The 18,050-nt window shown below is 43.1% G+C and overlaps 2 protein-coding genes across 2 annotated transcripts in view; one reads left to right on the top strand and one right to left on the bottom strand.

The window, feature by feature from the left end:
- Positions 1 to 4,589, bottom strand: part of BORCS7 (BLOC-1 related complex subunit 7) — an 11,469-nt gene extending 6,880 nt beyond the window's left edge. The window contains exons 1-4 of the mRNA XM_018553416.1: positions 4,393 to 4,589; positions 2,796 to 2,858; positions 576 to 619; positions 464 to 484 (exon numbers count right to left, since the gene is read on the bottom strand). Coding sequence (XP_018408918.1) covers positions 464 to 484; positions 576 to 619; positions 2,796 to 2,858; positions 4,393 to 4,554 — 290 coding nt within the window. The 5' untranslated portion in view covers positions 4,555 to 4,589. The remainder of the gene's footprint in view (positions 1 to 463; positions 485 to 575; positions 620 to 2,795; positions 2,859 to 4,392) is intronic.
- A 1,810-nt stretch (positions 4,590 to 6,399) lies between these two features.
- The window catches only part of LOC108784564 (steroid 17-alpha-hydroxylase/17,20 lyase), a 12,309-nt gene continuing 658 nt past the window's right edge, over positions 6,400 to 18,050 (top strand). The window contains exons 1-7 of the mRNA XM_018553412.1: positions 6,400 to 6,719; positions 8,207 to 8,345; positions 13,042 to 13,271; positions 14,343 to 14,429; positions 14,791 to 15,003; positions 16,508 to 16,677; positions 17,867 to 17,970. Coding sequence (XP_018408914.1) covers positions 6,405 to 6,719; positions 8,207 to 8,345; positions 13,042 to 13,271; positions 14,343 to 14,429; positions 14,791 to 15,003; positions 16,508 to 16,677; positions 17,867 to 17,970 — 1,258 coding nt within the window. The 5' untranslated portion in view covers positions 6,400 to 6,404. The remainder of the gene's footprint in view (positions 6,720 to 8,206; positions 8,346 to 13,041; positions 13,272 to 14,342; positions 14,430 to 14,790; positions 15,004 to 16,507; positions 16,678 to 17,866; positions 17,971 to 18,050) is intronic.

The following is an 18,050-nucleotide window of genomic DNA, read 5'->3' as shown; positions in this document are numbered from 1 at the left end:
ATATTTCGGTAATTTTTCCTTAATATAGTAAAAAAATAAAAACCCCACTGGTAAATAAATACCCCCAAAAGAAAGCTCTATCTGTCCCCAAAAAAGGGTATAAAATTCATTTCAGTACAGCGCTGCATGACGGAATAAATGTCAGTCAAAGTACCGCAGCGCTGAAACCTGAAAAATGGCCTGGATGGGAAGGGGGTTTAACACCGCGGATGTCAACTGGTTAAACAAAACAAACATTTTTTTTTAGCCAAAAACGCATCTAAAAGACTAGCGTGCATGTGCAGAAACCTGACCGGATCTGCTCTGCATTTGGTGTGAACAAAGCCTTAAACAGCTTTTCAGTTTTCAAATGTCACCAGTTGTAGAAAGGCAAAACTTTGCAATGAAATGGAAGTTCAGAAAAATGGAGAGCAATTCTTTTCCAGCCTTTATTAGCAGACCACTTCTTGTTATCTATACTTACCTTTTCTGTATGGCTTCTTGCCTAGGAGGAAAGACATAAAAGGTGTTAGTTGAAGTTTTGACTGTTTAACACAATTCATAATACAGACTGCAACATAAAAGTGAGAACTTACTGGTACTGTAGATGTGTTGTTATAATCGCCATTTTTCGGAGGCTCTGGAAATGATCATGAAAGTGTTCATTTATTAATATAATTTTGGTAATAAATAGTGGCTGCCCAGTTTTATTTGACATGTAGTTCAGGATTGCTCACTTTGCATGGACTAATGTGAACTTCTTACTGTAGTCGATACTTGGTTTTGCTTTTTTACAAAAGAGGAGACATCTAATGCTACCCCAAACACTCCTATGCAATAAAGCAGTGCTAAATGTAATGACTCGGTTTGAATTATAGTAAACAGTCAGAAGATAGGTCAACTGATTCTTGCAGACTAAAACTAGATTGGTTCTGGTTCTGCAGGTTACTGCAATTTACACTCATCTAGGGGTGGACAAATTAATATGGAATTCAGGAGCCAGTCTGTCCAATCCTGTCACCAGCAGGATATTTTTAGGAGCCAGCTCCATTGACAACAACTAGAAAAAACCTCAAAAGTGCCAGCTGTAGTTTTTAAGGCGCATGGGCTACCTTGCTGTAGGGATTTGTCCAGCCCTGACCTAAGACCCCATTCACACTGAGTTACAACAAGATTTGAGCGGTTTGACTTTGAGCGACATTGAGCCACAGTGCATATTTTGTCACGCTACGGAGCGCTTCTTTTGGCAGCCTATCAAAGTCTATTGGGGCCAAATCGCTCGAAATCCACTGAAAAATAGCTCATGTTTGAGCGACAAGCTTCAGCTACAAGCTACAGGTGACATTGAGCTACGAGATATGAACATCTCCATTGAAATGCATTGGTAGAGCTACATAGCGCTACCAAACGCTCAGTGTGAAAACAAGATTCTGAGATTGCAATTTAAACGCGGCCGTGGCATTTCTCTTTACCCTAATGTAAAATAGTCTGTACATTTAACAAAAGTGCCAGCAAGAAGCTAAAGGCATAGGCCTACAGCTACAGGTCCCAGCACTTGGCTATAGATATCTGCTGGAGCTCCTTGGAAGTTGAATGATCACAGGCAGGGTTTGAAAGATCAGCCATTTAGGCCAAGTAATTTCCTCCCCATGGTCTGGCCTTTTCTCCTTTAGTTGTTTCAGATCACATCAAAGATCTGTGTGGATCAAACAGTTGCAGAATCAGCACTTTAGACTGAAGCTGCACATAAAAAAGTTAGAAATGAAAAATCCATACCACATGTAAAACATGACTCAACAATAGACAAAGCCACACACAGCTGTTCAGCGCGGTACTCTGCCTCCAATATATGCCATCTATTGGGACACATGGCAAGTCCTAACAAAGTGGCGTCCTAACCATGACACACGTGGAGCCTTCTTCAAGCATTGTTCCTCTATAACTGCATATAAAGATAAATGTGTAGTGTGAATCCATCACAACAGCCACCTGGGAAGTCCCATTATTGGATATTCATGGTACAAAATTAGCAAGTTAGAGATATGGTGCAATTGAAACCATATGGGTTAGCCCAAAGGCTTATTATGTTATACCACGGCATATTTTTTTTGTCTTAGCACTTACGCTCTTCGCCTCTTTCTCTCACTTTGATAATCACTTGAAGCATATCCAAACCCCAAACCAAAAAATTATATATTGCAGCTCACCAGTTTTTAAATATGGTGGACGCATTTGTTTTCTTTTCAGGCTTTTTTTCTTCATTTTCACCTGGGAATCTTGCAAGTAACATGTTTCATCTCTGGGTGACAACCATGGCTCCCTCCATAGATACAGTGGAAGAGTGAGCAAAGCTCATCTGGGTAAACTTCAAACATGTCTGCCTTTGAACATGTCCATTACATTAGGAATGAAGGGATTAGTAGATTACATAATGAAGATAAAGATGTTTGGGCTTTCTTTTCAGCCCTCATTCAGTTACAAGGACACAGCATTTCTGGAGAGATCAACAACTATTTTCTGTAATTACTAAATATGTTCTTAGCCTTAAAAAATACAATGACTGCAGCTGTCACATCTAAGGTAAGCGGCAATATATTACATTTTTGGAGTGGTGTAGTTATCCTTTAATATCATGTTTTATATGATCATGGTTTACTTTGACAGAATGGGTTCTTTTGTCCCATTGGAATTGTTCTTTCTTTAGAGATATTGGGGGATGCTTTAAATGTTTTTATGGGATCTTTGAATTGTAGCTGTGCAGCAACTTTATTTAGAATATACTTCTTTAGTGTGTTGTGTGAGTGTACGTTACTTACATCTTCTGAATGCAAAATGGAATCTTCTTGCATTACCATATTTCTGGCAGCATGGCCAAGAAGCTAAAAGAAAAAAAAAGAAAAACTTGTATATTTATTGATGTGTTTACAAACTACAATAGACCTTGACTTTTTTAAAAGCTAGAATTCATGAATTCTCTACAGAATCACATGATAATAAATGTTCAACGTTTGAATTTGCAAATATAACACAATGGTGTCACTCTTTAAAATTCTGCTGTACAACACAAATGAAAGCTGTGACCTGATTGGCTGCTGTATGCAATCCGGGCATTTGTTCCCCATGGTCCCTGTGTGTGTTGTAAAGTAGCCAGCGCTCCAAGCTCGCTCCTGTGGACTGCAATTTCAATACAAATTAGTAAACTAAACATGAGATTGTAGTCCATCACGGGAGCGAGCTTAGAGCGGTGACTATACTACAACACACACAGGAACCATGGGGAACAATAGTAGCCACCCTCCAGAAGGAAGGACAGTGTCAGCACCAATTCAGAGATGATTTGAGGACCTACAGCTGAGTGATACACAAATAAGCTACAATTTTGTTAATAGTTGAGGTACTTGAATGCATTTTAAAGATTTAACTTCTGAGTTTAGTGTCACTTTAACCGCAGCGCATACCTAGTAAAAAAAAAAGTAAAAGAGCAGCATATTTATCACTGTAATTACAGCCTGACTATCTGACTATATTACAGCAATAAATACTGAACTGAAAGCTGGAGTTAACAAACAGGTGATAATTCCAAATTGCTAATGACACTTTACAGGACAATGTCACATGCAGGTCTCCCCATACGTTCCTATGGATGGCGATGTCCCCGACTAGTACAGCCGTTACACTGAGGAGGGGACGGGGTGTCTATACAGGAGGACAATAAGTACTATCCTTGTCGCACTCCTTACCGATATGTCCCTTGTAGTGGGGGGTGCTCGCAGTGACTGCGGATAGCGCCGCAAATGTCAGAAAAATTCTAGAAATGTCACCAGCACGCCAGTCCTTTTAGGATAGCAAAATCTTTGTTTATTTAAGTTTTTTGTCATCTGACCAACAAGCGCTTTTGGGAACCACACAGGGTCCCTTTATCAGGCTTTAGCATTGACGCCAATGCTAAAGCCTGATGAAGGGACCCTGTGTGGTCCTGAAAACGCTGGAGGACATCACCAATGAAAAGAGAAGCTGTCCTATAACGGATCATCATAAAACTGAGGAGTTACATATGCTCATACTTAGTGTAATCGATAAAAAAAGGCAATGGCTGACTATTCTGTATCTCTTCTCTCCCTGAGCTTTGATAAAATGTTTGACAGCTAGAAGAATGACTATGTAATAATACCTGTAAAATATATAACTGTTAATATTTGTAGAATAATGACTGTATGTCTATATATACAGTGACTGTATAATAACTGATCTCATATAGAATGACTGTATAATAATGACTGATCTCATATAGAATGACTGTAGGAGGAGCAGGGCCCCGCCCCCTCTTTTCGGTCCTACCTGTGCTGCTCTCTAACCCCGCCCCTATCCCAGGCCAGGCCCCGCCCCGCTGCTTTTCCGAAGCTCGTCTCTCACCTCGGAGCTGCGCGACCCTTTCAGCACTTGTTTGGTGAGGGCGATGACGTCAGCGCCACACGTGCTGACCTTCTCGGTGAGCAGTCCCTTCACCGACTGCCCGTACTTTGTCTGCCCATCCGCGGACGCCGCCATTTTTGCTACCGCTTCCCTCTCCATCATACCTACGGCTCAGAGTGCAGCTCAAAAAGCCTGGCAAAGCGAATGTGGAGGGAGGGGCGAGAGAGCTGCTCGCATCCTCGCTGCTGCCACCGTTATGTTACAGAATACAGATATATTTGTGCTCAGACTCCGAACGTGACAGGAAGGGCTATGTACATTTCCTACAATGGGGGACAGATGTCACAAAAATGCGAATATACAAAGCGTAAAAAAAGTAAAATACCTATGACGGGGGAAGGTAATAAAAATAAGAAATTACATAAAAAACAACTTTTGTTTACTAAAACGTAACTCTTGCAGGTTTGTGGCATTTGATACGCTCAGATCAGACTAAGTAGTTCATACATAAGCACTACGAATACATAAGCATTATACAAAATCCAATGTAATAGTGTAACAATGTAGCTATGAATAAAGCCTGATTGTGGGGTCTCCATTCACAGCCCCCTCCATTCACTGTGTGCTATTACAGAAAGCAGTGCTGATGTCATCTTGTCATTGCCGCATTTTGCATCATCCGGAGATGAAGAGGACCCTTCATGTCATGAGACCAGCCTGAAGGCATCACTGCCAGGGCCGTACTAAGTAATGCATTACAGAGCTCTCAGGAGGTCAGTGTGGACTCTCAGGTGGTCAGTGCGGGCTCTCAGGTGGTCAGTGCGGGCTCTCAGGGGGCCAACGCGGGCTCTAGGTGGCCAGTATGGGCTCTCAGGTAGTCAGTGCGGGCTCCAGGTGGTCAGTGCGGGCTCCAACAGTCAGTGTGGGCACCAGGCAGTCAGTGCAGGCTCCAGGCGGTCAGTACGGGCTCCAGCCGATCAGTGAGGCTGTGACCGCAGCAGATGGGGCTCTCTAATATGCCTGAAAAGAGGGCCACGGCTGCCTGCAAGGTTACGTTTTTTTAAAATTCTGGAGTATGTCTTTTAAAAAGCATAGCAGGCAGCATGAGATCAGTTTACACAAGTCATTGTGAATCCAAGAGGAGACATCTCCAAAACATGTGAAATGGGAAGTGTATAGTAAAGACTAGGGATGCACCGATACCACTTATTTAAGACCGAGTACGAGTACCGATACTTTTGATCAAGTACTCGCAGAAACCAATTACCGATACTTTTTCTTAAAGGGACAGGTCACATTTTTTCTAAAGCAATACAAACTAATGCTTTAAGGTCACTTTCTTAATATTATGATCCATGAGATGATGAGGGAGCATGACGCCAGCTTCCCGGGCCAATCAGAATGCCGGGCGCTGCATCATTACACGGCGCCCGGCTTCCCGGATTTGCTAGCTTCCTGACCAATCGGGAAGCCGGGCAGCATGTCATTGCACGCTACCCGGCTTCCTGATTGGCCGGGAAGTCGGCTCCATGCTCTCTCATCACAAGTGACGAGAGAGCATGGAGAACAATTTAAGTTTAAATTAGATGACAATCCAATATAAAGGGAAAATGGGAAAAACATCAGTCAAATGAGGAGTCCTTGAAAACAATTGTAAATTCAGCTGCTGCCTTAATGTTTAGCTGGAACAGTAAACATTTGTAGTATCCCAAAAGACATTTCCAAATAAGATCAAACATTCCAATCATATCTAGAGTAGATACTGCTAAACTGATGTATGGTTGTTTGACCATCATAGCACAATGTTTTTTTAATGTATTTAGATGCTGGGATCTAGGAAAGTGCATATTAAAAGCATTAAGACTCTGACTGAGGAAGGAGAAGATAAAATACTCCAAGAAGTCCATGGGTTAATAACATGTGAGCTTTGATTGGCTGCAGGGAAAAGCCCCCACATTATTTATTTGGCAAGAACACCGAAGTGATCATTTCAAGGTAATTAAGACTCCAGCATGATTGTGTGGCTTGGCTGTGCTTTGCTTCTAGTCTCAGTGCTATTCCTCATCTCTTTCTGGAGAATGGGATTCAGGAGCCATGGAGATGTAAAGTACCCCAAGAGCTTACCGTCATTGCCTGTCATCGGGAGTTTACTCCACCTTGGAAATCATCTGCCTCCACACCTTCTCTTCTGTAACCTGCAGAAGAAGTATGGCAGCCTATACTCTTTTAAGATGGGTTCCCACTATGTAGTTGTAGTGAATAACCATGAGGATGCCAGAGAGGTCTTGCTGAAGAAGGGAAAAGCATTTGCTGGGAGACCCCGCACAGTGAGTATCACTAAACCCAGAGGTGTACGACCTGTAGGTCAGGACACCAGATAGGATCCCACTGTTTGTTTTTAGGTTTCGCAATGTATTTTATGCTATATACATACTGTTGGTCTGTGTTTAGTTCTCCAATGCTATGGGCTTAAAATTATTGGCACATTGAGGTCTCGTTCACACCTAGGCGTATTGCATATGCGCGACCGCGATTCGCGGTAAAAAAGTTGCGCGACCGTCGCGCGTTTCCGAAGGCTACTTGGCTGTATCCCAATGGAAACACGCAACAAAACGGCCCAAAGTAGTACCTGTACCTTTTCAGGCGTGGGCCGTTTTGTAGCGCGTTAGGGACGGGCGGAAATACGCCAAGGTGGGAACGAGACCATTGAATACAATGGGATTTATATTTTTGAGCGTTTTGTAGAGCGTTCGTCGAGCGTAGAACGCGCTACAAAGCGTTCAGGTGTGAACGAGGGCTAAGTCCTCGGGCTACAATATAAAAGAGCTATGCACTAAATAGTAACCAGTCAGGTCCACTCTCTTACCTGTATGAAGTAAACTGGATGTAAATTGTTTGCTGTAAGTTACTACGCTCTGGACTTTCTAGAGTCTGGCAAGCCTTCGGAGCCATTCGCAAGATGTGTAACGGTATTGCATGTGCTGTATCATGTTATATTGTACATTGTGGCAAGCTGCGTTACCACAAGCCCCAATGCAGGAAAAAAAAATACTCCTGTTCCATTTTTCTTTACGCACATTTTGCAATGTCAGTGCTCTGTAGAAAAATTAATGGTACCACAAGACAGCACTGAGCTTACGTGTGCCCTACAGTAACACATGCATTGTACTGTGCAAAACTCAAACGCTATGGTGCGAGTAGGCTCTTAAGGATTACACTGGCTTCACCCTATAGTAATGGATTGCATTAACACCTTGTGTTTAGCAGTGAGACCCAGCATCCTTCATTCAGTTCTACGGGCGCAGCAGGGTGCGAAGTGGCTGTACAGCGTCACATCCTGCTGCGCTGAAAAAAGTACAGCATGCCGTACGTTTTCTTTTAGCGCTAACAAACGCATTCCAATCACAATGTGGCGGTGACAAAGCAAATTGTCTTGCTTTGGGGGTGTGCTGGAAACAACGGCCAGCTTAGCTCCAAAGCATCTGTTGTGAATTGGCACGTAAGAATACGTGAGATATCCCAGCCGCAGTTCCCAACTATGTTCCTGTCCACCTAAGAGTTTTGGGTACTCCTACCCAACTTCATGTCAACCAACTTTCCAAAAAATATCGAAAATATAATATACAAATAAATATATGGAGCAAGTTACAACCAATGTAGTACTTATAGGACTCATTGAAACAAAAATTCCATCCCTATGAGGTAGGTATCCACCTGAGAGGACATTATTGATGAGGGTTTTCAGCTCGGGTGTAAGAGATACGGAAATGTGAACTTCACTGTGTAATGTTCCTAATGTTCCTTTGATATTAAGGTGACAACCGATATTTTGACAAGAGATGGCAAGGACATTGCATTTGCAGACTATAGTCCCAGCTGGAAGTTTCATCGTAAAATGGTTCATTCAGCGCTGTGTATGTTCGGTGAAGGAACCGTTGCTATTGAGCACATCAGTGAGTATACATATATCACCACAGCTATGGTGTACAACAGAAGAGACATGAATGTACTAATGTTTTACTATATATACAGTATATATTTAAAAGCTTTGGTTTCATAAACAAGCATATTTCATAAACAAGCACAACCATGAACAGAAGTAATTTTGACTGGAAGTGTATATGCAGAGATGATGCCACATTCATAGCAGATGCTATGCACTATAAACATTCACAGGCTATTCACAAAAGGGTGAAGAGTTTGGAGAAGGCTGGAGAAGTGAACAATCTAGGACAACATAGCTGGAATGGAAAGTGAGCTGAATTGGAGACATTTTCCAAATCAGCTATTTTGGCCTAGATTGTTCACTTCTCCTGCCTTCTACAAACCCTTCACCCATTAGAGAATAGCCCCGTCAGTCTTCTGTGTTGGAACCCATTCACACGCGCCATTGGGGTTGTCTCACAAATTGCTCTGTGAGACTCATGTGAACAGCTGTGGATGGGAAGCACTATGCAAGGCAATGACAGCTGACAGTGTCCTAAGCTGTTCACATGTAACTGGACATGCTGAGATTACCTGCGGATGATCACCACCAGATGCAAACAGTTTGCCTTCAGGTCTGCAGGTAATTGCAGCATGTCCAAATACATGTGAACAGCAACTGTTGGCATGAGTTTCAAGGAGCAATTCATGAGTTGGTCCCAATTGCAACCGTCAATGGGACTTTAGTGAATTCTTCAAGCATAATGCAGACGACTCAAATGCTAAGATTTACCTTCTGTAGTTCCAGTACTGTTCTTCCTGCTCTTTTAAATCCTTACAAATTCTCTGTTTATTCCAATGAGATGTTCGGCTGGAGGAGACTGACTCCAACATTCTTTATTCATCACAGCAGCTGATAGACGTCGGTCCTAGAGCCAGGCTATCTCAGCAATGGAGCTGCCATAGGCAGTGATACTGTATGAGTGTGTATATAAACATACTAGATGATACTAAATGTGGACATTCACTGCTGGATGTAATTATGTTTTAACTTATAGAAACACTATCTCAATCTAAAATTCACATAACGTTATAAAAAAAACTACATGGTCCTCTATGTGATCACCTTTCTCCTGGGAGGCATCTCACAGATGAGCAAATCTGAATGATTGTCATGATACAACTAGTCATTTTCCTACAGTCACCCTGGACATGGTGTGCTGTCAATGAACATGATCTTGGACATGGACACATGCACATAGTCTATGAGTGTATTATGCACGGGACACCTTATTAGCTGCTCTACCATTGCAATAAATGTATGTTCAGCAATTAAGAAAGTCTCCTTATTCATTATTATGACCATAGTAACAAAATAAAAAAAATTGTAAATGAATGGCATGCTTTTTGTTTTCTTTACCTTTACCTAGAGCAGGTGAGAGAGGTGGGCAATGTCAGCCCTCCAGCTGTGATTAAACTACAAATCCCATGATCCCTCTGCCTCTAGGATTCATACATGTGGCTCTCAGAGTCTTGCAATGCTTCATGGGACCTTTAGTTCCACAACAGCTGGAAGGCCAGAGTTGCCCACCCTTGACCTAGAGTATAAGAAGGCAGTTAATGGTGACCTCTCCTTCTAAAGATGATGTTTGACTGGCTGTCATACTGCTGCAATAACTCTAGTAATATTTTCTGAGTCACTGTACAGAAATAAGAAAACAGATGTGGAGTTTTCACTTCCCTGTGACTTAATTTGCAACGTACTTGTTCTGATCAGTGCCTGCAATGACTGGAGTAAAGGTCATCAATGGCAGCCTCTATATTTCTCTCAGTACATTTCCTTTAATCTTGAGTATAGAACTGCCCTTTTACCGTTGCTGAATAATGTTCTATGACATGATGGTTAATGCTCTTAAGTGGCCGGCTCTCTTACTGTACAGGGCTAGGTTCCAGGTCTTGTCACCCACCAGGGACATGATCACACTCAGTGGATGTTCTCACTTTATCAACACGCTGAAACCCTGTTGGATGATTGACTTTAAATAGGAGCTTCACTCTGCCCTTGGAACTTTGTTTTTTTTACCCTTTTTGCCTTTTGTACAGCATTGTCCTTAGTTCACATACTTGCCTACCCCGTGAATCTAGCTTTCTCTCACTGGGATCTGCTGTTCAGGTGACACAGCCCGGGTCCCATGCCAGAACCCAATGACCAAGGTGAACCTGGCTGCTTCTTCTGGGTTCAGGCAGTCAGTCCCTAATGATGTACGCAGCTCCCCCCACCGGCAGCCCTGTGTCCCTACTCATGATATCCCCAACACATACCCCAGGAGGCTGTAGTAGAAGGACACTTCATACTCGCCTTGTCAAGAACGGTGATGGGGTGAGGCCAGATTAAATATTTTGAAAAAGTTCAATAAACATGTATTGCTCACCCAATGAAGAAGCCGCTGGTTTATACGGATCTTCCATAGCCTGTCTAGGGGATTTTAGCAACCTGGCTGCCCTAATAGCACTTATCACCCTCTGTGGCAACCAATAAAAGTGAGATCCAGACTGTAGATATGATGCTGAGGGAACTTTATTGTAGAACTTCATAATTGGGAGAGAGGTTTAGGACTTCGGACATCCATGATAGAAATAGGCAGAGAAAAAAACTCCAGACTCACCAGTCCCTTTCAGTATTCCATAGTGCAGGATCAATGAGAGCACACACTGGGTATCTGAGCAACAGCTGAAGATGAATAGGCATGAGATTTTTAGTAGAAGAGACACCAGACTTGCTCCTGTGGTCAATTCCAGTGCTAGGCACCTCCAGTAGCCATCGGCTTCTCTGGTTCTCCTCCAATATCAGTATTAGGAGGCCTCCTCCCGGCTTGAGGCCTAGTGAACATTTCCCGCACTTGAGCATTCCTGCTTCCAGGCCAGACTGAACCCAGCCTGGGCTGGACTCTAGACAAGCCTAAGACTAGGCAGAGCACATGGCAATTCCCCAGAGTATATATGAACTTCCTTGGCATGCACAACTGGCCATTAAATCACCACTGATTGGCTGGTGAGCCTCACACACATTCATAACGTTCTCCATTGGCTGCCCCACACTGCAGCAGAGTCACACCCCACTCAGGCAGGTACAATCAATGTAAGAACACCTGGAATTAACCAGATAAATGCCAATTATAATTCAGCCAGACTGACTACAGCTCTGGCAACACTAACAGGGTTATTCACAAAAAGGTGAAGAGTGTGGAGAAGTGAACAATCTAGGACAACATAGCTCATTTGGAAAAATTCTCCAATTCAGCTCACTTTCCAGTTCAGCTATGTTGTCCTAGATTGTTCACTTTTCCTGCCTTCTCCAAACTCTTCACCCTTTTGTGAATATCCCTGTAAATTTCTGGTAGCCACTCCACAAACGGTGGTAGGGGCTACAAACAGAAAAAAAGATTCTGTTTTAAATAGTGGGAGGTTGCAGTGGGTTAGAACAGAATGTGGAAGCGTGAAGGTCCGTTTTAACCTGAAATTTTTTATTTAATATATAACAATGTGTCTCTTGAACCAGCAGATGGCACTGTGCCTCTTTTTTTAAACTTTAGATTTTGTATTGGTTTATATGCATATAAGGCATTGCTGTGTACATTCATAATGAACAAGCAGATACATTGGCACATAATACATCCATCAGACATCAGATAAACCGTATCACCTGAAATCTCTTTTACATTCCAACTAGTCGTAGATAATATACACTTGTACTGCAAGAGCGGTTGTAAATATATGCATAATAAATCTGTATTGAGTAGTCGCTAGAGTTATAAAACCATAAACTTATGGGGATAGAATAAACATGGAAATAAAACAAATTTAAATAAAACAAACAGAGACTAACTATAATTGTTAATCTGTAACCTTTATCCAGGAGTGTGTAATGCAATATGGCCACATCCAGTGGCACTGTGCCTCTTTGTCAGTGCAATGGATGGAGAAGTTTGTTTGTAAACAAGATTTCAGCGATCATGATGATTGGCTATTCTTGTGATCACATGATTAAAGGAGAACTATGGGGTTAGGGCTTTTCCCCATAGTTCTCCTTAGGGTAACGGGAGGACACAAACTAGCGTCCTCCCGTCACCCTAGGCTCAGTATACCGTGAGCCTAGGGTAAATGCAGCAGGTGTAAGCACTTTAATTTGACTTGGCATCATTCTCTTTCAATCACTTATACAGCAACACTCAGACTGGGAGAAGTAGGGAGAACTGGGAGAAGTAGGGGGGGGGCTGGGAGCCAGTAAGGTGTGCTGCGTTCAAATATGCTAACAAGGACCAGGCTGAGAAGAGAGACAGCAGAGGGATGTCCTTATCAGCCTCCTGCTGTTCTTTCACTGTTAAGTCAGCAAAATGGGGGTGATGAGATGTATCCATTCTACACTTTTTGATATTAACAGGGAAATGGGTGGCTGTAGTATCTGGCAGGGCTGTATAAATCTCAGGATTCAATAAACATTTCCGTTGATTCCTTGTCAAGTACAAATGTCTGATATATGTATTTCATATGTGTATTTAGTTGTTTGCCTAGAGTTCAGTTTTAATTTACCTAGGATTGACAAGCATAATATTTAAATGGGCTTTCCACTTTATGAATCGAAATGACATCCATCCGATTGTAAGAATGACAGTGTGGCTTCTCATACCCTGATTTTGATTGTAGAATTATGTTTCTATCATTAAGTTTCCCGTGAAGCTTCCTCGTTGTGTCAGACGCTCGCCTCCTTCCAGACAATCCCTTTGGACATGGCTCCAGAGCTCATCCGAGCTGTCACTAATGTGGTCTGCTCCTTGTGCTTCAAAACCAGATACAAGAGAGGAGATGCAGAGTTTGAGACCATGCTGAAGTACAGTAAAGGCATAGTGGACACAGTGGCCAAAGACAGCTTGGTGGACATATTTCCTTGCCTTCAGGTATGAATATAGCATGTGCGTTTACTGTGCTGTGGGATATTTCCCTCACAAAGGAAATCTTGGGAAAGCTCTGTATCCAACTTATGAAATGATGCTACTGCAATATGCAGGAGCTTGTTCTCACATGATTTGTGATCCACCGCTTTCGCAGGATCCTACCAGAAGACTCACTGATGTCACCTTTCATTTTTCTATTTCCATAATACAGTGTTTTAGCATCAGAGGGTGGAGGGCAGTCATATAAGTGGACCTTGGATTTTAGTGCAGGGCCCGCTTCAAAGTAAACCTGTGTTTCCCTATGGAGGACAAATCAACAAGTTTGCTTTGAACTCAGACATCTCAACTCTCCCGGATGTTCCCAGGAGTCTCCTGCTATTAGATAGCGGCTCCTGGGCACCAGTGTCTGGGAGAGAAACATTTTCTCCTGGAAAGGTTTACTCTGCTGTTTGAGATTCTATAATAATTATTTTTCTTTTTGCTGTAATTGGAAATCATTCCTTCACTTTCTTCTCACAGCGGTATGTAAATGGGGGAACTCTTCCTTTTTAACTAAATCTTCAGGAAATATTGCCTTATAAAGTTATACCTAGCTATTTCTTCTGCATATACAACTGTTTTAATTTTTTTTGTGATATGTGGAGGTCAGAAAATTAAACATCCATCACTTATCTGCAAGAATACCAAAACTGCATTCAACCATGCCCCATTCACAACTAATGCAATAGAAGACATGTTTTTGCTATGCAACAAAATAAGCTAAGGGGCTATTTCAAACAGTTGTATTTTTATGCGCGATTCAGTGCATTTGCCTGAACGACCTCCATAGGAATACATGGGATTTAAATTTGCATGCGTTTCAGCGCGTAAAAAAAACATGCGACGAAATGCCCTGGTGTGAAAGAGGCCTTATTTCAGATTCACCTGCTGATGCATTTCTGCTGTAATTTGATATTTTATGCTGCTCCTAGTTTTCCACGATCCACGGAGAAGTGAGGGTGTATATACAGTATATTGCAGTATTATTGTATATGTGTATTAGGTTTTCCAGTAAATCACATTCCTTTCTGGCAGATATTTCCAAACAAGGATCTAGACATCTTGAGGCAGTCAGTGGCAGCTCGAGATCAACTTCTCTATAAGAAACTAAAAGAACATAAGGTAGGTAAATGAAGGATGAATATTTTAAAAAGTGTAGATCTGTGCTGTATAAAACAATTTATATCGATGAATAATATATGACAACATTTAATATGACAGTATTAGTATACATTAGCATATAAGGTAATAATTAGGGATACACCATTATCACTGCCCAGGTGCTGAGTCGGATGCTGGCCAGAGCCGAAACCCGAGATGGGCCGGGAGATGATGCAGAGGCATACTTCCTAGGGCTTACGTCCTAGGGTAGGGTGGCCCCTGGCTACTACCATCATATCTATTTTATTCTTTCTGTAAACCATGCAAAAGTTTGTAAGAGTTTTTTTGCAGTTTTACTAAAATGCTGTTATGTACTTTGTAGGATGCGTTTTCTGGGGAAACTGTCAATGACTTGATGGATGCTCTTCTCAAAGCCAAATTAAGCATGGAAAACAACAATAGCAACATACCACAAGATGTGGGGCTGACGGAGGATCACATCCTCATGACTGTAGGGGATATATTTGGAGCAGGAGTGGAGACCACATCTACAGTTTTGAAATGGGCTGTTGCATATTTACTACACTATCCAGAGGTGAACAAATTATAGTAGATAGTATTAACAGGGTATAGGCATGAGTAGTAGTATAGTTAGAAGGAGAATACCTGCAAGGGAGGGGTGGGGGCAGAAAAGCCTCTCCCTCCCTTGCAAGGCACCTTGTCCCCATGTTTATGAGGACAAGAGCCTAATCCCTGCATCCCATCCCCCAAAAGGAATGTGGGGAGAGATTATGTGAATCTGGGAGCCACCTATAGAATAAGGGAGCCCCCCCCCCTCACTGTATATGAATGAGAAGGGGTAAATACCCTTTGTAACGTATTCACGAAAAAAGGAAATAGTAAATAAAAACAACAACACAGTTAATAAAAGTCCTTTATTTTATTTTTTTTAAATTCCAGTGTTCCAGTATGTAAATCTAACATCACTCACAATCCATGTTAATTACGATGAGTGACACCATACGATGTTGACCCACTGCAATAGTGATGCTGCCCCACCTTAACTCCCATCCCAAATGACAGTTCCACAGCACTGCTGGAATGTAAACACAGAGCCTGGGATCCCGGGTGATGACCGGATTTCATGAATGACGTCACCCAGGATCCCCTGCGTTGCCCATCTCAATGACCCAGGATGTCAGTGGTTGCCAGCAGCTGAGCGGGATGTTCTGGCCAGAACGTCACAGGTTCCTAAGACCTCTTAGCAACCTTGGATGCTCTGGACCAGAGGGGGCGTTAGGCACATGACTCCACACATGACCCTAAGAGATGCCACCTGAGGCGACCGCCTCTGCACTCTGCATTACACCACTGACCTGTATACTCTCCATTACACCACTGATCTCTGTACTACACCACTGACCTGTGTTCTCTGCATTACACCACTGACCTGTGTACTCTGCGCTACACCACTGACCTTTGTACTCTGCGTTACATCGTTGAGCTCTGCACCTCGGCAATTAAATTTTTCAAATGGATTCGGCTGCGTTAGGTGACTCGCAGCAGCCTTCTCGGGAGCCACGCGGCGCCTGCTTACAGCACTTCCGCCGCCCACACATCTCCCCCTCCTGAGACCTTCTGCACTCCTCCTGAGAACCTCTGCCCGAGTCATCAGGCCAGCACCCCGGAGCAGAGCAGCAGCACAGAGTATGTACCAAATTCATATACTATTATTCTGCATTGCTGTATGATGTATTGCTGGGATTTGTAATCCTCTATATCTTATGGCATTCTGCATTAGAGTGAAGCTCCTCTGTACAAAGACTGATGTGTCTGGCTCAGTGTTCTTTGTACAGCACAACGGTATATGTCAGAGCAATATAAACGTATAATAATAGTGTGTGACTGTGGGGGGACATTAGAGTGTAAGGTCCTTTAGTGCAGAGACTGGGGGGCTAGCAAGATCCAATCCTGGCACCCCCCCTTCCCGAGCGGGAAGGGGGGAGCCCGAGAAAAAATGTTGCACCAGGCCCTTTGTTCCTTAAGTCCGCCACTGCACAAGTGAATTACTATACTGTGTATTTTGTACAATAAACCAGGTCCAGAAGAAAATCCAGGAAGAGCTGGATGCAAAGGTCGGGTTTGAAAGATATCCACTCCTCAGTGACAGGAAAATCCTTCACTATACAGAGGCTGCCATCTCTGAAGTACTGCGAATTCGTCCTGTATCACCATTGCTTCTTCCGCATGTGGCTTTAAAAGATTCCAGGTGAGATTTATTGTCTTCTTCCCAGTAGGTTACATTAGTACATTTCCACTTTCCAGCCAAAAGTTCTGACATTTGGTTAATTATCTAAGCAAGAATGGTAGTTTGTGAGTAGTGCACAATAAGCTCGCCCAAAGTAGATCTAGAATAGATAATCAACGTTAGGTCTGCTGCTTCTCCTAGCTCCTTCTGTAAAATAAATAACAGTTGCAGCCCTGACATACTTACATATTTGCTCGAGTGTGCCTCTGCTTTGCTAAGCAGCTTGAGTAGAAACCAGATTGTTCTTTTTTCTGTCCTGCACAGGAAAAAATCATAGAGGGATCCCCAAGGTTGCTGGAAGATGGTGGCTAATTTTTAGTACTGCGGTTTACTTTTTTTATGGGTTCAGCCCCCGCCAAGGGGCACCCTTTGTATGGACTGGCCGTGCACCAGTGGCGTAACAATGGCGACCCAGGTGGCCGTTATGGGGCCGCGCACAGGGGGGCACGGCCAGGGCATCCCTCTGATGCTGTTTTGGCCGCCTGGGTCGCTATGGCATGTAAGGGTGCTGGCTGTCACTGACACAGCTCAGCAGCAGCTGTGAAGATCACCGATTTCCCCTCACAGCCGCTGCGGAGCCGTGTCAGTGACAGCCAGCAGCTGCGGCAGAAGAGGCCAGCATTAGCAGTAGAGGAGGAGGCGGTGCCCGCCTAAGAGCAACCCCGCCTCTTCTTACATCACTGGCCAGCGACCTAAGAGGAGGCGGGGCCCGTCGTTAGAAGAGGAGGCGGGGCCCGGCGGCCACAGAGGCGGACAGCCCTGACAGGTAAGAGGTGTGCAGTCCATCTGAGACCCTGCAGAGCCAACTATAGAGAGTCTATGGTGGGCTCTGCAGGGTCACTCTCAGGTGGGCTGTTTGGTATATCAGGTGGGCTCTGCAAGTGGCATAACTAGCAATCATGGGGCCCCATACAAAATTTTGCTATGGGGCCCTGTGATTTCTAGTTACGCCCCTGCGCTATCAAACAGTGGTAGGAAAATTAGTTTGTAAGCTTTATTCGGGGCAGAGACTGATATGCCTGATTCAGCATTGTCATAAAATCTTTTTGAAATATAAAAATAATTATGATAAAAACATGCACTCCATATGTACCTTATTGGTTTAATGCCTGCAGCATGATCAGTATTAATTATACATATCTCTTTACAGTATTGGAGAATACACCATTCCTAAGGAAGCCCGTGTGGTTATTAACCTCTGGTCTCTACACCATGATGAGAAGGAATGGGTGAATCCAAACCTCTTCAATCCAGGTGTGTATCATTTTATGGCACCTAATGTCCTACAATTGCTATATGCTTTTTTGTAAATAAAGTAATACAGAACATAGTTT

Source organism: Nanorana parkeri, unplaced genomic scaffold (assembly GCF_000935625.1).
Source record: "Nanorana parkeri isolate BGI_ZX_2015 unplaced genomic scaffold, ASM93562v1 scaffold119, whole genome shotgun sequence".
NCBI classification, from domain to species: Eukaryota; Metazoa; Chordata; class Amphibia; order Anura; family Dicroglossidae; genus Nanorana; species Nanorana parkeri.
Note: the sequence above shows the minus strand (reverse complement) of the source record. Positions and strands in the feature narration are given on the sequence as shown.